Source organism: Microcaecilia unicolor, chromosome 2, assembly GCF_901765095.1.
Source record: "Microcaecilia unicolor chromosome 2, aMicUni1.1, whole genome shotgun sequence".
Classification (NCBI taxonomy): Eukaryota; Metazoa; Chordata; class Amphibia; order Gymnophiona; family Siphonopidae; genus Microcaecilia; species Microcaecilia unicolor.
Genome location: NC_044032.1, coordinates 241,813,820 through 241,828,231, shown reverse-complemented (window position 1 = coordinate 241,828,231; position 14,412 = coordinate 241,813,820). Strand labels below are relative to the sequence as shown.

Genomic DNA, 14,412 nt, shown 5'->3' with positions numbered 1-14,412 from the left:
TACTGGTACTACTTAATAATGCCAATCGTTTCCTTACCTTCTCGCAGAATCACTCTCTCATAGGCCGGAAATTTTGTGCTGATAGCTGAAATAGCAGTCAGATCCTCTCGACTCTTCTTCATGTTCTTTTTCATGGCAGCTCTTTGGCCACGCGTTCGCCAGAAATCTGCTCTGTCGCCAGCAGCTCCTCTCTGGGCATTCTGTACACTTGCCATCTGGTCCGCTCTAAGAGATGGAAACAGAATTCACAACTATAGACAAGGCGAATCAGACTTCAAACAATGAAAAAAGAATCATACATAAAAGATGACAAATTTCATCTGGTCAGTAACTTAGGAAGTGTGGCAATGTACTAAGGGTAATCAGTACTAGGAAACACCTTTAGGATCCAGGCTCATGACCAGGAACGTTAGAACTATAATGTGGGATTCTAGGTGAGCAAAGCTGCTGGCTGTGCCAATTGCTAGAGCCTGCTAATATCCATGTCTTAAGCACTACGGAAAAACAACCCAATTTAATTGTATAAAATTTTTTAAACAGATGCTGTTCTTCACATAAGAATGCAAAGAGTGGGAGAGCGACCAAGGATGCCAGAAACTGGAGGATGTTCGTTAATAAAGAATTTTATTAAAAGTTTTGAAGACTCGACACAGTGTCGTGTTTCGACCGTCAGGCCTGCATCAGGAGTCTGCCGTGCAGAATGCTGCAGAGCAATAATGATGGAGATCCTTTGAAGATCTCACAGCAATCTCTTCTGCAGAGTATTACTGGATGACATAAAGGATGATTCTTCAAAAGGAACGTAGGTAGTCTTTAAGAAGACTGTTGAGGAATAATCCGTCAGAAGCACTGCACGTACTGCGGGTAATACAGCTAAAAGGGGGGTGTTTGAGTTCTCCGCTTGCCGGCGGATCTCCTCCCGCTGTTCTTCACATGCCATCCACGTACCTGTTACAGAACTGAGGGGTAGGCAGTGTGGAGGGAGGGAGGGAGGAGGGTAAGAGAAAAAGAAAGAAGCACCTGTGGACAATAGCAGAGGAGCACAGAAACCATACAGGGTGCCTATACTAACTTTGCTAAACAATCTTATCTCACAGAGGCAGAAAAGTCATCCATCACTAGTTAGGCCAGCCATGAAAGATTAAAGGTCCTATCTAAACGGTCCATCATATGCACAAAAGCAAGATGAATAAAAGAATAAAAAAATATATTTATATTAAAAGTTTAACTTAATTTTCCAAATTAAAAAAAAAATTAAAATATTAACTGTATACACTGTGGCATAAAATACCTGCTTTTACTAGGAATGAGTCCCTTCTCCAGTTCATTTGCGATCCTAACGGCCAGCCAGCTACCCAGTTTGCCATCATAGAGAGTGTCGACCACTCTGAATATCTCTCCTCTGGTGAATCCTAAGCTCTGAGGTGCTTCCTTTTCATACTCAAAATGTGTCCTTATGAAGAATGAATCTCCTCTGCCGCAAGCCAGAATATTCCTGTACACTGAAGAGACACGGGACATTCAGTAAGTGCTGTGATTGGACTAGTGAAGAGACAAAGAACAAAGTCTTGTACACCAGCAACACTGCAGTTTTACTAAGAAGCTGCTTCAAACATGATATCCCACCATTATCTATATTGTGATGAAAATGGCAAAGGAAGAACAATGGCCAAGGAAGAACTCACCTCATAAGAACAGCACGGGGGGGGGGGGGGGGGGGGTGGAGAAGCGGTGCTGCCTGATCCTCCAGAAACTAGTTTTTCAGAGCCTAACAAATGCTATTACATCACTTATCTATTTCAATTTTTATGGGACACCTGTCAAGAAACACCTAGCCACTGGCCTGGGGTTACCCTGCGGCCACTTAGAGGGTCTACCCGCAGCACAACTCAGGTCCACCTGTGCTCTACACTAGCACCCTCCTCCCACCTACTGGGTCCCAACCGCCTCTGGGGGGAGTCTCCTGCTCTCAAATTATCCCCAGTGATTTCTAGGTTACTGGAGTCACACTCCCAGTGGTCCTACAGTTCCCAGAAAGCATTTACAGACCCAACAAACAAACCGCTGGGTTTATCTATCAGTCCAGAGAGGTAGAGGCAATTGTTTATTGTCTTAAAAATATATTGAACAATGAACAAAAAATGTGCAATCAGCAAACAATAACAGGTAACTGAAATATGGATCAATTATAACGTTAGTGTTATAACTAATCCATATTTCAGTTACCTGTTATTGTTTGCTGGTTGCACATTTTTTGTTCATTGTTCAATGTATTTATGTTAAAACGTTTTCTCCAGTTAACATTTGTTTACTTTCTAAAAAGCATCTGGGAAGATCAGTACATATAATTCACCGAGCCACAGCAAAGAAATCTGTCTCTCTTTTCTCCCTGGCTAAGATTGAACTCAAAACCAGTAACTGCTAGTCAGCTTCAAACTCCAGGCCAATCAGAGCCCAGAACACATTTCAAAAATATACTGTATCTTGCATCCTGTTTGTATTAAACTAAAGAGCATTCATTCTCTGTAACAGCTTTACAGCAGAGAAAACATCATCTGTAGGCCAAATATGAGAAATACACTTCAAGACATAATTAAAGAAAATATCCAATACATATTACAGGCTTAACATACACTGTTCTGTCACAACACCCTATTCAGAGCACCTCACAATCTCTTCCTAAGGAAAACACCATGCAAGGTAACAGCTGAATGAGACCAAATAGAGTAAACAACCGTGGGAATGGAAGAATGTAGGTACCACAATAGACCGGACTGAATAAGCTGTTTTTTTTTTTTAATCGGACTGGACACAGAGTTAAAATACTTGGTGTCTATTGATAAGTTGGCATAGACACAGTACACTGAAACTAGAGCCACTGCCATTTCTGTGGTAGGTCTAGTGCTCTTGAACAAACTGCCAGGACCTTTAAGGTTAAGCGGTGGAATGCAACAATTAAAACATTTTTTTTTAATGCATTGTTTATGCATGACTTCTTGACTGGATGAGTATGCATAATGGCAACTATGTAATGTCTTATATGAGATGGCTTTGTGCAGCACTGTTTTCGGTACCATTTTGTATGTTAAATTTTATTATGTACGTTTTAAATATGGAATCTACCTAGGTTTTAGGTAGGCTATAAGTTTTTAAAATAAAGTTTGAAATTTCTTAAATACTGGGAAACAGCCTGTGAAAGGGCACCAGAAGGAAGATACTCTACCAGCAAGCAGTCACCAGCTTAGTGAAAGGGATACTGAGCTTTTCATATCTAGAATTGGTGAATACATGAGAGGGAGTAATAGTGCTGCTCAAACTTCAGCTGGTTTCAAGAGGTTAAGTAAACAATTTTTTCTGAATTTTGTAAGAATTTAAAATAAAGTCCTGTTCTTAAATTCTTTACAAAAGTAAAAAAAAATTGTTTACTTAACCTCTTGAAATCAGCTGAAGTTCGAGCGGCAGTAAAAAAAAAAAAAACACTCCATTGACTCCGACACAGTCTGGCGAAACATGGCCATTGTCGGTCATGGATAGATCTTGAAATAACAATGAAAAGCTAAGTTAAAAAAAAAAAATTTCTGACTTTTGTAAAGAATTTAAGATCAGGACTTTATAATAAAGATGGTTGAAAATTGTGCAATTAAAGGTTTTTTTATGCCGATGATGAAGTGCTATTAGCTCTTAAGGGTGACATCGCTTGGAGCTATTTGAGTTTGTTTCCCTTCATTGATTAACTGATGCATGATTGTTCATATATGTTGAGAACAACTTCTCTAGTTTGACTTTTGAGTTCTCACCCGTCTTGATTGTTTAGTGAATACTATAAATGTAATAACAGGAGGGCAAGAAAATGTGAACAGAAATAAGACTTTTTTTTCTAGGTAATCTGTGATTATGTAGCACTCCAATTGAAATGACAATTTTTTTTTTTTTATTTAACAAAAAAGCACAAGAGAAACTTTAAAGCAAACATTCCCCGAGCCACCCTGTTGAACAAAAGCATATCCCTTATGCCCACAGATACACGTACTTTAGAGACAAGAACCCGTCTAATGGGACATAGTTTCACATAAGCCAAAAGAGGTTTCAGGTGTGTTCCTATATAAAGTGAGCCAGCATCTCATTTCCACAAGAAGGAAATATAACTTGGGTTCCCTCAATCATTTTAAGGACTACATGGTGTTACTTTTTGCTTTCCATTCTGAAGACTCATTGAAAGAAAAATGCAGCATTTTCACAACAGCCAGTAAAGTTCCTCAATTAAATTATTTTTTTTTACTTTTGGGTGTGCCTTCTGCTTACCATCATATTTGTTTTGTATCAGAATGATAACATCCTCTCCCTTAGGGATTTCCAACAAGTAAAGAACAGCATCCTCACGAGACATGCACCTGAAGTCCTGGTTGTTCACCTGAAGCAAAGACATAAAGCCATACAAATGGTCTTCTGACGAGAAGCATGAAATTTAAAAACAAAGTTGATTAATGTATCATCCCTGAAATCATCTCCTGTACCCAGCTATCCTTCCTTTATACCGGAGAATCTCAAACCTGTCCTTAGGACCTCACAGCCGGTGGGTTTTCATAATATCCATTTTGAGCACACGAGATAAAGATGCATACACTGGAACCCAGTAAATGCAAATGTATCTCATACATATTCATTATTCTGCCATTAAGTAACCACTATTATCAATTCTGATCAAAAAATATATATGATTTTATTATATGCTTGTAACAAATCCTTTCTGTGCCTAATTTTTCACCATGACCATTATCATATCGTATTTTCCTCTAATCACACATACATTAATGTGAATCAATCATACCATACAATACCTAATCTAATTATGCAAATTACAACACAATACTTACTGGCACAGTTTCAAGTCCGTTAAATTTCACATGAAATAATCTTTTTCTTCATTGTAACCTGATGTTACAATAGTCCCATTATCAATCACAACTGATATCTTCCGTTAAATCTTCAAAAACATCTGTCCATCAGTCCCCACACTGGGTCGTTATCGTATAATCCATAGATACTTGATTTCTTTATCACTTTGATGTCTTTTAGCAATGTTCATGCCATGCTATTCCAATGATATGGTGCTTGTAATGAATACAGTCACATCTCATAACAGTCTTGTACTGTGTTTATATCCAAATGAGCTATATTTCTTGTTAGCTCAATTATTTGCATAAATTCACTGTTTGCTGATTTAATCACAGCTTTCAACACAGTCAAGTGCTGAAAAATGATTCTGCGTGCGCCCAAAACATGCGCCTACACTACCGCAGGCCATCTTTCAGCGCACCTTAGTAAAAGGACCCTAAATGCTGTTTGGGTGTTTTCAAAGGCTTCTCTCTCCCTAACACTTGGGAGATACGACAGATCCAAAATTCACAACAGGCACAAGTAGTAAAATCCTGGCATAGGAATCAAACCCAGGTTCTCGAATTGACCTACCACTCAGCCAGCCTATCGAACCTTAAATTCAGGGTCACTGTTAAAACATGCTGGGGCCCAGAACCAAGAATTTGGGAGGGGGCCCCAAAGCCCACCAGCAAGCTGTATCTTAGGCTTAGGGAGGGGCCTCTTGCAGCATGTGAGCTCATGGCAATTGTCCTGTTTGCACCTTTCCCAATGCCAGCCCTGCTTAAATTTAGTTCTGTATTCATAAATGAGCCCTTCATTCATATGGCTCATTATGCTAAAATGCATCATTAAAGAACACCCATCCCACTGTATGTCTAGAGTCAAAAGCAGGCCAATAAAGATACATTTGAATGAACCCAAGTCACGAATAGTCACGAAAACTGAACAAGCCCGTAGGTTTCATATTGGTTGGGGAATAAGCATTCTACATCTGGCCTTCATTGGCGAGGTATTGATTATGTTACGATGGGATGGGAGGGAGGCAATTCTGAGCGCTTGCTCAATTACAAAGAACAAGAATGGATCTTCAGATTGAACACAGTGACCCCTAATGGGCTGAACATGGAAGTGGAATGGATGACGTTAACCTAAGGGGTCCTGCGATAGGTCGGATTCCCATCCACTATTAGTATAAAGTTAGCAAAAACACACTGCCACCACCTTGCTTATAGCAGGCGAAAGTCGGCAGGATGGTTGGAGGCTATTGTTTATGTAATTCTAAAAGCCATATTAGTGTGGGTATGTAATAATGTTTAAGGCACAGGGGTTTGAGATTGTTATACCTTTCTTTTTCAGGGGTCTTCCTTGATAAAGCTACATAGCGAAACACGTGTCGTGTTGGAAGAGACCCCCGAGCTGACTTGATTTAACATCATACTTTAAAGATGAATACACTGTTATGAAAAGTATAAAGTGGTTCAAATCATTGAATGAGATTTTGTAAGATAATAAAAATACAGGGTGGTGGTGGCCAGAAACCGGTGAGGACTGCAATAAGTAAGACACTGTGTATAAGAGGACTAAACACAGTGCGTTGTTACTGAGGTTTACCGGCTTACACCATAACACTGTCTATTATTACTGGAGTATACGGAGGTCTATGAAGTGTAGTAACTAACTCTGATTGGAATTGTAGAGTAAAAAGACATACTTATGCACAGAGGAATAAACAGAAGACACGGGGATTGGGCATGAAATGGGTGGTACAGATTAGTTTAATCCACCTTACCTTAAGCAGCTGGTCTCCTTCCTGCAGCCCCTCCTGTTCAGCTGCACTGCCCTCCTGGACACCAGCAATAAATATTCCCACATCATTCCCTCCAGCCAAACGCATGCCAACGCTGTCCCCTTTCCTGAATCTCACCATCTTTGTACTGGGACTAGAGTGCATACAGGCAGATACATAAAATAGATAGGTCAAAACAATATTAACATTCTAGATTCAATTCAATTTAAACTGGCATGTTTTTTATTTAAAATTTTACATGGAACAGCCCCTCATTACTGGTATGACCATTTTTTATTTTCTAATCCATTTAAGTCATACAGGAAACCTAATTTTCTTTCCTCCTTCTGACTTCTAAAGGTATAAGGAGATTAAAACTATTTGAGAAACTATTGGACTTTCAGGCAGCAAAATTTGGTAAGGAAATATCTTCTCTTTTGGTTTCCTCACAGAATTATAAAATATTTAGATGAAATATCAAAATGGTTTTTCAACAATATATATTGGGCAGCACAAACTGACTATATTTGATTACAGTAGAGGGAATATGACTATTAGAATTATGACTGTATTACTTCAGTAATTTGTAATTCCTGGGTAATTTCCAGTTTCTTAGAATTGCACTTCGCTAAGAACTGAAAGGTAGGATTATGAATTCAAAATTACGTCATTATGCTATGTGGATGTAGGACATGGACCACTATTTTACATATGCTGCAGGATACAAAGTAACTAATATTTCTTTAAAAAACGTTCACCTTTTTAGAAAACAACCATAAAAAGCTATTAAAACAACAACAAACTGCTACTTGTTCCACCCAGCATCATATTACACTAACATAGCTCTTGTATTTGCTTTTCAAATTCAGTTAAGGCTGCCATCTGCTTATCCAGCCTCTCCGCTGTGTCCTCAAGCTGCTGGCCCATCTCTTTCAGATCCAGCTATTTCTGACTGTACTGCAGTCAAGTCATTTTAATCTCCTTGAACCACTCTTAATTCTGTGAATGTGGTCTCTTGCAGTGCAACTCCCCATCTACTTGACTTCACTGGCTCTGTTCTCCTCTGCACCCATTCGTCTTGCAGGGCCGGTTTTAGACATGGTGGGGCCCAGGGCAGAAATTAAGGAGGTGCACTGGATTTTTTTTGGGGTGCAGAGTGGGCAAAGAGGGGAATTACTATCTGATGTGCACAGTGCTCAGCATAATTAGTAAATCAAGTCCTAATACATACTGTGCCAAGATCCATGCCTGCTGCTGCACTAGTCATTCTTTATGCTCAAACCACCTAGTGCAGGGGTAGGCAACTCCGGTCCTTGAGAGCCGCAGGCAGGTCAGGTTTGCAGGATATCCACAATGAATATGCAGGAGATAGATTTGCATACCATGGAGGCAGTGTATGCAAATCAAGTTCATGCATATTCATTGTGGATATCCTGAAAACCTGACCTGCGGCTCTTGAGGACCGGAGTTGCCTACCCCTGACCTAGTGACATGCCTGACCAGCCAAAATCATGACATCATTAGAACAAGTCAGAGAGTTGCAAATATCCACACTCTTGTCCCACATCCTGTCCTCAACATATAACTACAACAGATTAGCAAAACCTGAACGCCCTTCTAACACATACCCATATATCTCTTCATCTTCTGGACTAGGCTGAAGAAATATTTTTGGAACTGCTTTTGGTGGCTGGTAACCTGTACACGAAAAAACAAAGAAAAATAAAACATGCTTTATTACAAGGATGAAAAGGGAAGGGTGCAGCTCAAAAAAATGTAGAAAAGGTAGATTATATAATTATGGCTAACAAATTTTAAAAATCTTTACAGAAATAAAACAGCTAACATATGTGTCAAGGAAGACCATGCAAAATGCAAACAGGGCCCTTCATTTTCAATCTGAACTGAAAATCCCAAGTGTTACATAAGTACACAAGTATTGCCATACTGGGACAGACCGAAGGTCCATCAAGCCCACCATCCTGTTTCCAACAGTGGCCAATCCAGGTTACAAGTACCTGGCAAGATCCTAAAACAGTACATTTTATGCTGCTTATCCTAGAAATACAAAAAAAGAAAAAAAATGGCTAAGCTCTACCTTGGTATTATTGTAGAATACACAAATTCATAAAAGGAGAGCGCATTGACACAACAGGAATATACTATATGTGTATATATATGTATATGGGACGTCTCATACAGTCACATGGACACTTGTATGTGTCTGGCTTTTGTTGAGCCAATGTATTTGTGACAACATATAATCATTGACTGCCCCCAACCTCTTATGGTGCACAAAATTTGCTTTCTGTGAAATTCCTTGTGTTCAATTTTAAATATATGTGCCTTAATATCTCGCTGTGACTATATCACTTTTTTTATAGAGTTATTTTATGTGCACTCATGGGGTTCTGAGTCTTTAAAACCTTTAACTCTGTTGTAGTCAACTAAAGCAATGCAAGTAGGTATATAACTTATCTCAATCTTCTTTGGAAGCTGCGGGTCACTTGTGCTGCTTTAGATCAAACAATTGGTGTGTCCCTCGCGCTTCACTTATAGAGTCTTGATCAGATCTCCGAAATCAATGCCCACCCGACAGGAGCCTGTTTCGCAGTTGTTTGCGTGTAAGTCTAAGGCGTCTGGTCTCACTTTAACAATGTTCATTTTAAACTTACCACTTTGTAGCTTCATTGCATGCCCCCTAGTCCTAATGTTTTTGGAAAGAGTAAACAAGCAATTCACATCTACCCGTTCCATTCCACTCATTATTTTACAGAACCTCTATCATAGCTCCTGTCAGCTGTCTCTTCTGCAAGCTGAAGTGCCCTTGCCACTTTAGTCTTTCCTCATAGGGAAGTCGTCCCATCTATCATTTTTGTCGCCCTTCTCTGTACCTTTTCTATTTCCACTATATCTTTTTTGAGATGCGGTGAGCAGAACTGCACACAATATTCGAGGTACGGTCACATCATGGACCGATACAAAAGCATAATTATGTCCTCATTTTTGCTTTCCATTCCTTTCCTAATAATACCTAACATTCTATTTGCTGTCCTAGCCATCGGTGCACTGAGCAAAGGGTTTCAACGTATCATCAACGATGACACCTAGATCCCTTTCCTGGTTGGTGATTCCTAATATGGAACCTTGCATTACGTAGTTATAGTTCGGGTTCCTCTCTCTCACATGCTTCACTTTGCACTTGCTCACATTAAACATCATCTGCCATTTGGATGCCCAGTCTCCCAGTCTTGTATGGTCCTCTTGCAAATTTTCACAATCATCTTGCGATTGAATAACTTTGAATATCTTTGTGTCATCAACAAATGTAATTACCTCACTAGTTACTCCCATCTCTAGATCATTTATAAATATGTTAAAAAGCAATAGTCCCAGCACAGACCCCTGAGAAACCCCACTATCTAACCTTCTCCATTGAGAATACGGTCTTTTAACCAGTTTTTAATCCACAATAGGACAATACCTCCTATCCCATGACTCTCTAATTTCCTCTGAAGTCTTTCATGATGTAGCTTGTTGAATGCCTTTTGAAAATCCAAATACACAATATCCACCAGCTCACCTTTATCCAGATGTTTGCTCACCCCTTCAAAGAAATGTAATAGATTTGGTGAGGCAAGATTTCCGTTCACTAAATTCATGTTGGTTTTGTCTCATTAATCCATGCAATTTTGTTCTTCATAATAGCCTCTGCCATTTTGCCCTGCACCGATGTCAGGCTCATAGGTCTATAATTTCCCGGATCATTTCTGGAACCTTTTTAAAAAATCGGTGTTACATTGGCCACCCGCCAATCTTCCGGTACCATGCTCGATTTTAAAGATAAATTATATATTACTAACAATAGTTCTACAAGTTCATTTTTTCAATTCTATCAGTACTCTGGGATTAATACCATCTGGTCCAGGCGATTTGCTACTCTTCAATTTGTCAAACTGATATATTACATAAATATTCAGTTTGTTTCTTAAACTAATTTTCACCTTAATTTTATAACAGTCAGTGAAGTTTTGATTTGCTGGCCTATGCTACCATACTGCAATATGATATGTGTTTTTTTATCTCTTGTGTCACTACCAGCTTTCAATCCCCACTAGCACAGCAGGCTTTAAAACAAAGACACACTTATTTACACAGAAAAACAAGGTGCCCAATGCAGAAAGCTACCATGAGCCAAAGCATACATTACTAGTTAAACAACGAAGAAAGGGGTTGAGTGTGGAAGTTAATTTGCACAGTACACATGGGCGCACATTGCATTAAAATGAATGGTAATGAGGCCATTAAGTATTGCTCTGCAATGCACAGAAGACAAGCAGCAGTTTTTAACGCATGCACATCACAAACATTTTTTTGCCAGGTCCAGGGCAACATAAAATGGTAGGTCAAGAAGATTTAGTGTGGTTTTTGGAGTGTAAACAACAGTTTTGTATTTTTTTTTCAGTAACTAGAACAAGTGTCTGCAACTTTAAAAGACAGACTGGCATTAACAGTTCATGTGCGCACGTCCAAACAAAAACAAGAGAGCCAGTTCACATCAGCACCTGTTCTGCGCATAAATATCAGCCTCGCAAAACTTATGTGCAAGAAATTTTGTGAGGCTAAATATTTATGATGTGTGCTGGCACTTTCGGCCATGCACACAGGAAGCCACCCTCACCACTGAACCTTTGCACACATCTGGAAGGCTTCCCCAATTAGAGTGCAAGTTCTGCACAATTGAAATTAGCATCTCATTAGCTTACAGCATCATGCAACTTTAATTCTATGGTAGAAACCGCATGCGCAGCCATCTGCATATGGCTCTATGACATGGCTTTCAGCATCAACTGAGGTAATTTTTTTTTTTGCACAGATTCATACGAGAAACGCGATTCGAAAGCGGAAAATCCCTCCGAGAAAAACTGCATTGGCTCCCAATCAAAGAACGTATTGCTTTCAAAATCTGCACCATGGTTCATAAAATTATCTACGACGAAGCCCCGGGATACATGCCAGACCTCACAGACCTACCAACCGGAAACACAACAGGATCAACACGGACATACCTAAATCTCCACTACCCAAGCTGCAAAGGACTCAAATACAAATCAACTTATGCATCCAGCTTTTCATATATAAGCACACAACTATGGAACGCACTACCAAAAGTCGTGAAAACAATGTATGACCACCTAAACTTCCGGAAATCACTAAAAACTAACCTGTTCAAAAAGGCATATCCTACCGACCCAACTTACATGCCTGAACCCTGCAACACAACAAAACCAAAGCTCGTAATGGACATAAAATAACTCTTTCTCTCCACGATTCCCTAATGTGTCTGTTACACATTAACCTTATTCTATCACAATATCACTTTGTATTTGTTCATACCGGAATTGGCGAACGCTCTTTACGGTACTACGTATGCCACATTGAGCCTGCAAATAGGTGGGAAAATGTGGGATACAATGTGACAAATAAATAAATAAAAAGCAAATGAGACCAATCAGTGATGATAAATTCTCAGAGGGGGGAAAAAAAAAATAAAGAACCTTGTAAACAATTTATAAGGTTACACTTTCCTTGTCCACAAGCAGCACAACTAATGAAAGTACAGAGATGGCAGGACGAAATTGCTTAAAACTGCATTTCAGCAATCTCTACAAGACAGGAAAATACAGTTTTCACTTCTTCCCAGTCACTCTGTCAACCACAGCAACTTCAACCAAGTTTCACAGTTGTTCTAGGATATATTTAATTTATCTGGCGAGCTATGAATATGAAAGGGTAGGGGTGGAAGAGGAGGGAAAAGAGAGAAACATGTACACTGCTAAGCAGTTTCTGAAGTAAACAAACAAAACATGCTAGTCATAGTAATGTCTTCAAAAGCAAGAGCAGACTCGAGATTCTCAGAAAACAACCTGCTGAATCATCTGAGTGCTTCTGATCCTTGCTTGTTTCTGGAACATCAGCGACAGGAGCAACACTGTCCTCCGCAGTCATTACTTTGAAAGGAGTGGGCATGGCTCCCATTCTGTTCAGTCTATTTGATGGATCATCCTTTGTGCTAAAATTCAAATGAAACAAAAAAAGAAAAGAGTATGTTATTTTCCTAATGCTACTGCAAAACACAGATTAAAAAGTGAAGCCCCGCCTCCTCCTTAAGCAAAAATAGAATCTACCCAATCTCAGGCTTTACCCTCACATCCTCATATGCAAGAATCCATTATATTTATCCCAGGCCTTTATTTTTTTTTTTTTTTAATTGTTACATATTTGGCCTCCACTACATTCACTAGGAGCCTGTTTAAGGCAGATACCAAGCTTTAAAGAAATATTTGCTTATGTAACTCAAGAAGCTTAAGGGCTGTACACTCTTGCTAATGCACCACGAAGGAGGCAGTGTCCTCCCAACCATATGCAGAGCTGCAGTTATCACTCTAGCCCCTTCCCACCACTCAGTACAAGTGGAGCTGCAGTAAAACTGCTGACAAGAGTTGACTTCCTCCTCTATAGGCAGGAGGGGATCAAGGTGTCTGAGCAGCATTGTTTAGTGCTATGAAGGAACCCCACGTTTGATACCCAGATTTAACATTTGCTTCCTAGACTGGCCAGCCAAAGCTGGGGATGCTGCAGAGGTAGTATTCACAGCAGGGGCACAGCTACGTGGGGCCATGGGCCCCCACAGATTATGCCCTGGCCCCCTCTACATTTGACCCCCGCCTTCGCCGCCCGCCCCCATGCCACATCAGGTACCTTGTTTGCTGGCAGGGGTCCCCAAACCCCGCCAGCCAAAGAGTTTTCTTCAGTGCCGGTCGACCCCGGCGCCTTCGTTGTGGGATCATCTGTTTCTGACGCCTTATGTCCTGCACCATGCATGTAGCCCCATGCAGGACGTAAGGCGTCAGAAACAGATGATCCCACAACGAAGGCGCCAGAGTTGACCGGCGCTGAAGAAGACTCTTCGACTGCCATGGATTGGGGACCCCCGCCAGCAAACAAGGTACATGATGCGGCAGCAGGGCGGGGGGTGGGCGGCGGTGGTCCAAAGTGGCGGCGGGAGGGGGGTTTGCAGTTGCGGCAACGCGGGGTCCAAAGTGGGAGGGGGTCGGTGGCGGGGGGACGCGGCTAAACAGTGCCCCCACCTCGGGCTCTGACCCCCCTCCCACCAAGGTCTGGCTATGCCCCTGATTCACAGATGATCTTCCAGAGCCTCAATCAATCAGGCTTTCAGGTTACCCCTAATAAATATGCAAGAGAGATTTGAAAAACAACTGAAGTAGAATGCACGTAAATATATCTCATCCATATTCATTACAAACCCAGTCAAGGTCTATACTCTATAATTGGTTACACATTATACTACAAATTACTCACTAGTAACCGTTTAACATTTATAAATATAATCTTTATTAATGAATTAATATAACCTTACTAAAATTAAGTCCATTCCCTTAACCTATTGTTATACATCAATCACTACATACATACACTCATTCACCAACGCACTTAAAACCATAAACACTTTTCCAAAATACTCTTTCAATACACAATTAAATGACATATATCTGGTAATTTCTCATCATATCAAAATTTCTCAACAACATATGGTCACTACTCTTTAATCGTTTGTATATCCAGTGAATTGGAGTCTCCCACAAGAGCAAACTTCTTTCACATCGCATTCAATGGATCAGAGTCACCATTCTTTCCTGCAGCAAACCATTGTGTTGTCAATGATG

The 14,412-nt window shown here is 40.2% G+C and overlaps 1 protein-coding gene across 1 annotated transcript in view; it reads right to left on the bottom strand.

The window, feature by feature from the left end:
• Nucleotides 1-14,412, bottom strand: part of LOC115463388 (tight junction protein ZO-2-like) — a 143,094-nt gene that overhangs the window by 25,724 nt on the left and 102,958 nt on the right. The window contains exons 9-14 of the mRNA XM_030193846.1: nucleotides 12,592-12,737; nucleotides 8,293-8,362; nucleotides 6,668-6,818; nucleotides 4,303-4,411; nucleotides 1,292-1,502; nucleotides 38-225 (exon numbers count right to left, since the gene is read on the bottom strand). Coding sequence (XP_030049706.1) covers nucleotides 38-225; nucleotides 1,292-1,502; nucleotides 4,303-4,411; nucleotides 6,668-6,818; nucleotides 8,293-8,362; nucleotides 12,592-12,737 — 875 coding nt within the window. The remainder of the gene's footprint in view (nucleotides 1-37; nucleotides 226-1,291; nucleotides 1,503-4,302; nucleotides 4,412-6,667; nucleotides 6,819-8,292; nucleotides 8,363-12,591; nucleotides 12,738-14,412) is intronic.